This window comes from Brienomyrus brachyistius, unplaced genomic scaffold (assembly GCF_023856365.1).
Source record: "Brienomyrus brachyistius isolate T26 unplaced genomic scaffold, BBRACH_0.4 scaffold219, whole genome shotgun sequence".
NCBI classification, from domain to species: domain Eukaryota; kingdom Metazoa; phylum Chordata; class Actinopteri; order Osteoglossiformes; family Mormyridae; genus Brienomyrus; species Brienomyrus brachyistius.
Genome location: NW_026042494.1, coordinates 25,954 through 37,691, shown reverse-complemented (window position 1 = coordinate 37,691; position 11,738 = coordinate 25,954). Strand labels below are relative to the sequence as shown.

At 44.4% G+C, this 11,738-nt stretch overlaps 1 protein-coding gene across 1 annotated transcript; it reads right to left on the bottom strand.

The window, feature by feature from the left end:
* Positions 1 to 5,069: 5,069 nt before the first annotated feature.
* Positions 5,070 to 9,426, bottom strand: LOC125728304 (uncharacterized; the record flags this gene model as incomplete). Its single annotated transcript, XM_049005294.1, has 6 exons — positions 9,174 to 9,426; positions 8,980 to 9,084; positions 7,320 to 8,897; positions 5,909 to 6,077; positions 5,530 to 5,635; positions 5,070 to 5,184 (listed from the first exon to the last, which is right to left on the bottom strand). Coding segments are annotated over exons 3-6 (1,561 nt in total), but the record flags the coding sequence as incomplete, so codon positions are not given.
* Between the last annotated feature and the right edge of the window lie 2,312 nt (positions 9,427 to 11,738).

Sequence of the window (11,738 nt, the reverse complement as noted above, 5' to 3'; positions counted from 1 at the left end):
GAGCATCAAAGAGTGGGTGACAGCCACGTGCCTCTTTTACGGAGCGTACATATAGCGGGGGAACACAACTCGATGGTCACAATATCTTACGACAGGATTCATTACGTGTCGCTCTGCAAGAATCACATTGATAACATTGTCATCGAGTTAAAGTCTGACCAGAACAAGGCGATACCCTTCCGATACGGGAAAACGCTCGTAAAACTGCATTTCAGACCGGTTAAGCAGTACTACCCCCAATAATGTACAGCGCCGATGGCTTTTCAGATCCACATAGATATGTGGAATACTACAGAAACCAAGCGGGTAACGGTCTACCCGGATACAATGGCGCCCCCGTTATGTACGGTGGGGGTCTGGGAGGGCTTTTTCGAGGACTCCTCAGAATGGCGGTGCCATTTCTGAAAAGGACTTTCAATATGGCGAAACCGCATTTAAAATCGGCCGCCCAAAATATCGTTAAAGACGTAGTAACAGGAGCCATGACGGGTCAATTCACAGCACAGCCACAAGAGGGCTCGGGGCTCATGGTGCTTGCTCGAGGCAAGCGTCGTAGACCCCCTGGGGATCGAATTACCACCGCTAAAAAACGCAAAGCAATACCCAAGAGAGTCACAGTAGTCAAAAAGAAGCGCGAGAAGAAGGTTGCCAAAAAAGCACAGAGAAGAAGATACATTTTCTAAAACTATGGCCCTCATTCACAACATGTCGGAAGAGTGTATGAAATCAGAATTGGATATTTTTGCAATACCATACACGCAAGCAAGCATTGATAAGAATATATACGTGGAAGTGCCACCACTCTCAGCCTTAACTGATAACGGCCCCCTGGAGTTTTTTATCGCCGGTAATGGGGAAGATTACCTAGATCTCAACAACACGCTACTGCATCTCCGGTGTCGGATCACAAGAGCTAACGGTACAAACATTGACGCCGGTGCAAATGTGGGAGTCATAAATTACCCGATCGCCTCAATTTTCTCACAAGTGGACGTATCCCTGGGTGACCGGCTAGTGAGCCAATCTAGCAACACTTACCCTTACAGAGCGATGATAGAGTGCCTGCTTAATTATAGCGTCGGTACGCTCTCCAGACAGTTTACCTGCGGGTTGTTTTTCAAAGACAGCAGTACAGGAATGAATGAGACAGACCCGCAAGGCCTTAACGCGGGGCTAGAGAAAAGAGCCGCATTTTCGGCAAGAAGCAGCGTTTTCGATTTGATGGGCCCAATACACTCTGACATATTTTTTCAGGAGCGGCTAATGCTAAATGGGGTCGACGTCAAAATTAAAATGGTCCGAAACAAAGATGAGTTTTGCCTCATGAGCGGTGATGCAGCTGAGCAGTACTCGCTCAAAATAGTATCGGCATCCCTCTTTGTTAAAAAAGTTTCTGTATCGACGGCTGTCAAACTGGGGCACGCGAGCGCATTGCTGACAGCCAACGCGAAATACCCGATCGAGAGAGTATGTATGAAAACTTTTAGCGTTGCCGCGGGTAGCCGTGTCTGCGCTCAAGAAAATTTGTTTCTAGGTCAGCTGCCTAAAACCGTAGTCATCGGGCTTGTAGATAATATGGGTTTTATGGGCGCGTACGATCGAAACCCCTTCAATTTTCAACATTACGACGCTGAATTTGTAGCGCTTTACGTAGATGGCCAGCAGTATCCCTCTAAACCCTTTCAACCAGATTTTATCCGAGGAAACGTGGCCCGTGAATATTACAGTTTGATTTTGGCTACGGGGAGACATTTGAAAAACGAACCTTTCGCTGTTGACAGAAACGAGTACATAAATGGCTACACTTTGTACGCCTTTAACTTGTCACCCGACGAGGGATGTAATCAGCATCTCTCCATGGTTAAAAGCGGAAATATGCGCCTGGAGATGAGATTCCGACAGCCGCTGGCCAGGACTGCGACATTGATAGTTTACGCATCATTCGACAATATAATCGAGATTAACCAAAGGAGAAATGTATTGTACGATTACTACTAGTCATGAACACATTGGAGCTATCCAACATCCTTGGCAGAAACCGCTGGACTGCTAGACATTTTTATGGGGTGTTGGCTTGTGACGAGCTGGAGGCTGTAAAACTTGAAAAATTACCCGCAATCTTCATCGTCAACACACATCCGAGTTGGGCACCCGGTGAACACTGGCTGGCGCTTTTCATCGGTACTGACAGCACCGCAGAGTTTTTCGACTCGTACGGAAATCCTCCGGATCACCCCAGCTTTCCGAGGACCATAAACGCTTTTATGACAAGGCACTGGGACCGTCTCGTTTGCAACGCGAAGCAGCTTCAAAGCGATCTCAGTGTGACGTGTGGACAACATTGCATTTTTTATTTAATTAACCGCTGTAGAGGCTTTTCTTTTTGCAAAATTCTATCGTTTTATAGCAATGATTTAAAAAAGAACGATGCTATGGTTTCTCATTTTGTTTCTAAATTTAAATATATCAATCGTGTGAAAAATATGTTTACCAAAATGCAGATGGTGAGATGTTGTAAGGCTTTGAAAAAGATTGTGCATGACAAATAAAAAAACACAAAGACAAAATATCACGTTTGAGTGTTTTAATTAAGTAAGTACAAAAGCATTTTAAAACACAAGCCAGTCGGGTCTTAAGAATTTCCGTGGGGTTCGCGGTGACCGACCATCTCGGGGTGTACCGTCACGCCGCTCCTCGGTGCGGGGCTTGTTCTTGATCGACTCTATGAGACGTCCAACATCTTGGTTAGGTATGAGGGTGCAAGGCATGTTGAGTCTAGCCAGGCCTTGTAGAAATTCTCCCCACCCCACAGGCCTTCTCCCCTCGTTCACGTTATGCGGGTTGGTAATGTTTTTAAGCAAATCGAGCATGTGGGATCCAGCGATAGTTGCACCATTAAAAACAAACTCCCCGCGCGGATTCCACGCAGTGACGGCAGAGTTTTCATGCATTTTACCCATTATATATTCAGCCTTTTTCTTGTTACGCGAAGCAACATTTTTAATGACTTCATCCATAATGGAATCCCCAGCAACGGTGGCACGTGCCGCCACAGCATTATCTATTATGGGGTCTTCAGGAGGAAGTGTTAAAGATAAGGGCTCATTATCACCTTGCCTGGCCAAAGTCAAATATCTCTGTAGCACCTCTGTGTACAAGCGGACCTTTTCGTGGTCAGCAACATCCGTTCTTGATAAAATGTTGCGTATTGCAATGTCCAATTCGCTTTCGGCAGTCTGTCTTATCGTGTCTTTAGGAGATGTGGCATTATGCAGTTTTTCAAGCTGAGCCTTAGGAACTAGATACATTTTCCTAGCGTGTTCCATTTACTTAGCTCCGTTGAAAAAGACTGGTGAGAAACGGTATGGCGACACTTAGCAGGGGTAGAATGAATCCCCCACCGGTCTGTATAATAGCCTTCTTCTTTTTTTTAAACGATGCCCGTTTGTTTGCCAATAGTTTAATGCCGCTCTTTTGCTTTTTTAGTTGTACAATCTGGGCTTTGGTTAGCGGGATCTTGCCGCACAGCACGTTCAAAGCTATTTCACAAAGAGTGTTCAGCAAACCCGGAGATGCCGTCTTTAAAATTTTCTTTCTCTGTCTGGCGTTACTGTCAAATAAAGCTTTCAGGTCACTCCAGTTTCTTTTTATACGAGCCGACATTATTATTTTTTCTTGAGCACGTAAGCAGCCGGCCACTCGGGTGGAAGCATTCCTGTTCTGAGCCTACAGTCCTCGGGTGTCACGGCTTTTAAATCCACCAACAGATATCCGTAAGGGACTTTTGTAGCGTCTTCGAAAGCTTCTAGAAAAAATTTTGAATGCCGCGGGTACATCTGCCTTGCCAATACACTCGTCTGTAATTTATCTCGGGGGTTTTTAAATAATACGATATAATTAGCGTTGAGATTGATGGTCCGGCTCTTCTTACCTTGGAAGAAAAGATTCTGCACCAGATATATGACGCTTAGATTTCTGTGATGCGTGTACTTGGTAAAAGCTTTTTCCACCTCGCCGTTATCGCTGGCTTTTTCCATAAGGTCGTCAATGATGATCAAATTAATTTTATTTGATGGTAAAAGTTCGTCGTCACACAGAGACTCTGGGATTCCTTCCACAAATTTAATATTTTTTATTTTGCACAACAAATCATCATACAATGGTTGCCAGCAAGAATAGCACCATACGACGTTTTCAGGCACTCTGGACAATGTACAATCCACATTCTCAAGCAGTCTTTTAATGAAATAAGACTTGCCACAGTTGCTCGGTCCCGATAAAATGCACGAGAATGGGTGCTGAAGCCTATTGTCGAACCCGTCACTAGAAGCCATAAGGCAGTGTGGAATAGTCAGGCAGTAGCTGCCGCTTGGTGTACACAACCTTGAAACACTTGTTGACTGTCTTAGTTTTCAAATGAAACCCCCTTTTATCCCTCAAGATTTGCTGCGTAGATGTCCTGATCTCTCTAGGGGGGTCACGTGGGTTGCTCACAAAATCGTGAACTAACTCTGTGAGGGATGCGATGTTGACAACTTTCGAATTGGTGTTGTGCAGCGTTATGCCCTTAACTTTCAAGTTTGTTTTACTTTTTGCGGTTCTGTACCCATAAGTTTTGGGACCCCCTGAAACAAATTCCACAATGTGATCATCTGGGTCCAACTCGCTTGTCAGCTCACCGAGAAAGTCACCCAAAGGTGGCATCCAGTCCCCCGGCTTGCTGACAAAAATGACAGAGTCTGTATCATGGTACAGCGTACGCCGCCCCAAGTGATCCATGAGGTTGTACAGCTCGAGCCTCGCATACGCGGTAGTGAACGCCGCAATAAACGTGTTGACGTGCCGCGGCGTGTTAGGGAACACCTTTATGTTCCGCCATTGGACCATTGCCACATTGTCATTCAAAAAGGAAAAGTGAGACACATTGACCAGCTTTGAAAAAATGAACATGAGAAACTCATCGGGGTCTTTGATGAGCGTCGTACTTGCCTGATTTATCCTCTGACCAAATTTTCCCCAAAGACTGTTTAAAAACAATTTGGAAATTTGGCGTTTCACTTTGTTCACACCGATGTTTTCGGGGTTCAAGCGGATGCCCTCCTTCTCAAAGTAGGTCTGAATGTATCTCTCTTTATCCTCAGCACTCTTTACCCAAGAAGGATAGCCCGAAGCCTCCTGTTTTCCCTTTAAATGGGTGTTAATATAGTCAGCAAAGAGTGTGTCTGTCCTATCGGGGAAATGCCAGACCTCGTAAATCTTGGCAATTTTGTAGCCCTTTTCAACAGCCTTGTTGATTTCGATACTGCACCACGTACCGCTCAGAGCTCTCTGCTCATCTGAATGATTGCAGACCCCTTGCGTCTCAGTTTCACAGCATGTTCGGCAAAGTGTGAACATGAGTTTACCGCCGGACCTGTAAGGCAGAACCGGCAGGTAAAGACCTCTCGGTGGGTAAACCTTGGCTTTGATCAACCCAAAATAGTTTTCCACACTGTCGAAATCGCGGTAAATGATTACGGGGTGGCCTACCGGGTACTCCTTAAACTTGTTGACCGAGGGGTAAAGGCTCGTGAAGTCGTAGTAATCTATGCGCTCGTCGGCCTCTGCTTTGTAGTACAATTGCAAGGCGTTAGTTCTGCCGCCAAACAGAGCGTCCCGAGGGTCGATGCGCTCTGGAAAGTCAAATTCCCTCAAGAACGCCTGTACACTTGCACTTTCAGCCTTCAGTTTGTCCCACTGGTGTTCCCAAATAACATGTACATTGAGGTTGTACGTGTGTTTAAGGGCAAAAATTTTATCCTGAAACTGCTGATGCATGTCCCCAAAACGCAGTTTTGTTACAGGGTTCAGTGTGTTAGAATCAAAGCATTCTGGGCACCCGTGAAAAAAACACCCAGCAAATTCGTACGCCGTATGAACGCCGTCGATTTCGGCATAGCCGTCGAGGTAGTAGGGACCCATTTTCACCTCCCCTCTACAGAGCGCGTGCTGTATCTCTAGTTTTTCGCTATGTGCGATGTATTCCAGCCACTGGATAGATGGCGTGGAGTATGCCTTTTGTCGCTTGATGTAATTATCTGGAGTGGTTAGAGCGACGGTATTTTCAGGCAAAAAACTCATGCAAAACTGTTTCATGCACACAGAGGCTATGGTGACACATTGAAAAGGGTCTAGATTACAGCTGTTTATAATCTCACCCCTGAACCTGAGACAGCCCTCTCTCAAGATGACAACATCATTTTTACAGTATTCTGCCATTTCTTTTCTAAAGTCAAACACCTCTCCCGCTACAGTACCGTACCACTCCATAAACTCTCTCTTTTCCTTCTCCATCATGGTTTGCACACCGTATGCCTCTGTTGGCGGGTAGGGACCGACGTAATTTTGATTTTCTACGGTGTTCCAAAAATGTGGGAAATAGCCCTTCTTTTCGCTCTCAAAACCCAAAGCGGCGGGGAATGCGCTCAGCTTCATGGGCAGAAAGCATAGGGAGTCAATGTATCTTTGGCTAAAGTCCTCGTCTGACACACAGAGCAGTTTGCTGCCCTGTGTGATAATGTGGGGTGTGATACCATTTTCAACTAAATATTTCATAAGCAGGTAACTGTCATAGCCTTTAGAGTTGTGCGCTATAAATGTGTACCCCTTGTATTTACGGTTGCGGTACTTTTTGAAAAATTCCGCCACACAACCATCCCCCTTAGCGGTCCAACAATTGCCCTCAAAGTCAATGCAGCAGATGTAATTAGCAATGTGCGTCCCCTCATCTTGTCTACACTCAAAGTCGTAAAATACATAGCGGTCTGTCAACTCCTCAGTCTTTACTGGCTCGATAAAACACTGATGCGCACAGTCAGGTGTCAAGTCCTCTTTACAAAAAGCGCATCTCGTGTTAGGTTTACATTTATGAGCCTTTCGATTATTTTTAGTGACGGGGTACCGTCGGTTACACTTGTCACAATACTTGACAGTGTCACATAAGCTGTGTACACTGTCCCCGCCTGGTTGCTGTTTTGAGATTTTGTGCTGCTCGAAGCAATACCGCGATCGACAGAACGACCCACAGTCATCACAATGTATGTACTGTCTGCGGTGCTTATGGCATTCGGGACTGAGACATACATTGCAGTAATACTCACATTTGTGGTGTGCTTTAACACTGTATGCAGCGTAACAGTAATCACAGATGTACGATTCCCCAAAAAACGACGTCAAGCTTTTTATGCCGAAATAATGCTGATCTTGGAGGTACAGAAAGATTGTTTTATTACGAGGTTCGGGGTTTGTCTGAAATTTCTTAAAAATGTCAGACTTGTCACAGCGGTACCACACCACGATTTTGACCCCTAACATTCGCTCAAACTCTGCTATGTTTGAGAATGAGACCATGTCTGCATCAGTTAGACCGACTGATTCCTGCAAACGTTTAGCTTCTATCTCAGCAATCTCATGGGCTATGTCAGGGTTTAAGAGGCGGACTACGCAGTAAGCAAAGCACAGATTATTGCCAGAGTTTTCAGAAACAATAAGACACCTGAGCTTCTTTTGCAAAATGTCCGACTTTAACAGCTTTGTTAATTTCTGTCGTTTGGCCGCACCACCATTTCGATCATGAATAATCTGCACAACCAGCTCCAGCGTTTCATCGCTAAAAACCTCGGTATTACTCTGTGTAAGGTCGTCTATCATCGATAGCAGATCATTTAGATCGATCTCGCCTCGAACATGCATGGCTGTGTTATTTGTCACTGAATTCCCCTGCAGTTCCACTTGTATGATATCCCCAGGCCCCGCTAAAGCGTTCACTCTGTCCACCAAATTTTGGAATGTCTGTATAACAGCCCTGTAGACATCTACTATGTCCTCATGCTCAATCCCCTCAAAATGAAAGCGTTGCCTTATTTCAGTGTTGTTAAACTGTGGTCTGCGTATTACATTAACATCACCATCAGCTGCGCCCCCACCATGTTGTTGTTCCCCATTATCAATGTCCATAATTTCAGGGTCCCCCGCCGCTCCATCTTCATCATCATTTAAATCATTTAAGAAGTTTTGTAAAATGGGGTTAAATTCACCCGGTTGCTCACCATTCAGTTCAGCAATCATCTGATGCAGTTCAGCGTACATGGCCGATTCGTCATCAGCGTCAAGCATTTGCACATCGTTGTCCGGTCCTCTGTCAGCCGCGTGGTCGTCAGCCATTTCCACATTCATAGACACATGAGCATTTGGTAGCCACCCGTCTACATCGTCTATAGCGTCACCCATATTAACATAGTCCATATCCTCAACAGCTTCATGAGCACCATTCTCATTTAAATCATTTATTAAGGCGAGCATGTAGGGGTTAATTTCAGCCTGTGGTCCGTCATTCAGTTCATCAATCAGCCGAAGCAGATCGGGGTTCAGCGGCGTTTCACCATCGTCGTCATCATTTATATGCATGCTTCTACCCCCGTCAAAACTCCAATGCCGCCAGTTTTCTGCCATGTCTGTGCTTATTCTTTATATCTGATCAGACAAATCCGCCAAAAAATCACACATTTGATCCTGAAAAAGGAAAAAAGCTACCTTGAGCCCCTTCAGCCTCTCGGCCCGGGATACAGCGCCGTCCAGGGAGCTCGCAACCGGCCACTGCCAAGGTGTTAATTGGTCAATATCCCAATCTTGCGTCCTCTGCAGGGGCCCCGATAAGGCCCTGGATGTGGTCGCTGGATCACCGCTTGCTGGGAACCCTTGGTCCGGTGTCACAACCCCTGTAGTAGGAGTACCCGGCGGCGTAGATTCCAACTGTTCTTCAGGTTCGCTCTGAGCGCCGTCGGTTGAAGTTTCTGCCGTCGCTAGACCCGCTTCAATTTTTTCAGCCGCAGCGATCAACAATTCATCATCGGCAGTGTCTTGGGGGGAAGAGAAGGACAAAAATCAGTCTTTAAGCATTTCATACACAAAAATCCACGATGCGGGTATTGTTCCACGTACCGTTAAAAGTATCCGTTCTTTTCCGCTTATGTTGTCCGTGGACAGTCCCTTCACGATTATCTCTGAAAATAACCGTCGGCGTGCTTAACAGGTCGGCGTCCTTATCTGCGACAGTGAACATAAAACTTTCAGTCTTTCCACAATTTTTTAAAACAATAAATCCATTGATGTGCTTATCATTGATATTAACTTACCGCTATTCCAATCCTCTGCTTCACGGGGCTTACTCGGGCTTGACACCGTGGAAAATTCTTGGTCAAAAGTAATCGCAAATGTTTTCACAATAGCGACAATTCAAACAATTTTAAAGTATGGCGAAAGAAATTTAACATACCTCCAGTTTGTCATTTCCATCTTTGGCGTCGTGAGCTGATCGTCGATAACGTTTCAAGTTCTTCTGTATTTTTGGTCGACAGCGTCGTCCTTAATATAGGGGAAACTTTTTTTTTTGGGGGGGGCTGGACCGCCCCTTCCCCGCTGTGGGGGCCACATGCTGTGGACACAGGGTGGCGCTAGCTACCCGTCTTTACCGCCGTTCGAGTTATTGCCAGTTTTTAAAATTTGCTTTTGCCCCCCTATTAAATAATCGCGTACGTCTACTTTAACCACATTGAAATAATTTTATTCATTAATCCTTGTTTACGGGGTAGTTTGTCGACTGCTTTAGTCCTCAACTTATTTATTTTTATACTTAAATATCATAATTTGTGGTAATGATCGTTTTTTTTATTCCTTGTTTAGTGGTGCGGCTGTTTGTCGTGTTCTTTATTCCTTAAACTTTTATATATTTTATACGTAAGCATGTGTAATTAATGGTTTTTTATTCGTTGTTTAACACATTAGTGGTGCGGCTGTTTGTGGAACCAATCGGATCCCCTGTTGTTTAATTCCACCTCATTGCATAAATGGCATATATCACACCCGTACAAATTTAAAATAACGCTATAACGAAAGAATTTGTTGCTGCCTAAGTTTCAGCCGTTCCTACACAACATCCTGCTGTTCTGATGAGCTAACCCCTGCTTAACGGTATTGCCAAGTATTGCCTGTCGACCCGAAAAAAAGGTAGTTGCATTGCAAAGGTAGATGCATGAATTCTTGGTCCAGCGACAATTGTTCGCCATTTGACAGTTGCTTGACGCAACGAGCTGGCTCAATAAAGGAAATGCTGTGTGGATCTACGCGCATGCGCTCGTTTAAACAAGAAATAACTGCGTTATTCCTTGATTATTGCTGTCGAAAATGCTCAGACCGCTTTACTTTATTATTCACATTGGCAGAAAAGTGCTTCATTCCTTAAAAACATTACGGTTATAGGGGTTTTATTTGCTAAAACAGGCGCTCCGCCGGCGTCGCCATTTTGAAAGGGGTGTCGGCGTGGGTGCGCATGCGCCGAGCGCCGGACTAGCGATCGTCCATTCCGCCCCGCGTTGTTCAAACAGAGTAGTTGCATGTGGCGGGTCTCCGGCGCGTTTCGTCCTATTTCTTCTAAAGGTTTGCCGCTTACATGCTTTCTCCAACCTGGTAAATATAACTAAAGTCTTTCGTGTTGGTTAAATGTAATGAGTGATCGCTTCTTTTAAAACGACGGGCTGTATGTTTATTGGTTTGGTTTGGTTGTGCTGCTATCGTTTGCGCTTGTTTAAATTTGTTCTGCTGCTGCTTCTTTCGGGCATGTTTGTTTAAATTCACCCTGCTTTTCTTTTAAAATAACCCTAAAGTTTTCCTTCTTTTGGTGCTTTCTTCTTTTAAAACATTTGGGTGCTTTCTTTTAAAATACGCCGCGGCGCTTACTAACAACACGCGGCCGGACGGACGCCCCCGCTGAACGTGTATGCGCTAGCTTGCCAACATCCTGCTCTATGTTTTATTATACCTTAAAAACGTAATACAAAAAGCACATTAATAAAATACATGTAATGTATTTTTATTCTATTAAAGTTTAATCTCCCAAACCCCCCCCCCCCCTATCGGCAACACGTGGCATAAGCATGTATTGATACCATATATGGGCATAACGACAATCACCCAAAACCATATCGCCCCCTATCGGCAAAACGTAGTATAAGCATGTATTGATACCATATATGGGCATAAACTCTCGACCAATCAGAATCAAGGATAAGCCACTTCCTCTTATGACGTCAGAAGCGGAGAATTAAGCTCCGCCCAAGGTACCACCTAACCTTTTTTTGGTGGTATCTGAGCTGTTCACAGAACAAATTATAGTTAATGAGGTGTCAAGATCTTGTCTCTGATCCACACACTAGGCCTACCATTCAAAAGTTTTAATTATGAAAATGAAATGTTTTTGTTTTGTGAGGTGCTTGTTCATGTATGATGATGTAGTGGCTGCTCTGTTTGACCGTGGTAAACCTTTTCACAAACAATATAAGTGAAGAAGTATGACATTAGATCTAAGGACCAGAGTATAATAAAGTTAAATAAAATCCATCAAAAACACTTACTCAGTGGAGATTCCAATGTAGTAGGCAGACAACTTTATGGCTTTAATAATGAGTGTATTTAGCAGCTACAAGGACAAAAGATATTATAAACCTCTCCATTTTAATGCTAATTTAATAAACATTAACAGATAGCACTTAAGGTGGTTTCGCCTATAGTCTGCTAACACTAACCCGAGAACTAATATCTGAGGAGCGTTCTTCCCAGGATTTGAATTTATTAAATTGGTTTTGTGATGTTGTATTAAGAAATTTTATTCACAATGCAATTTACCGTACATTGGCCCATTCTTT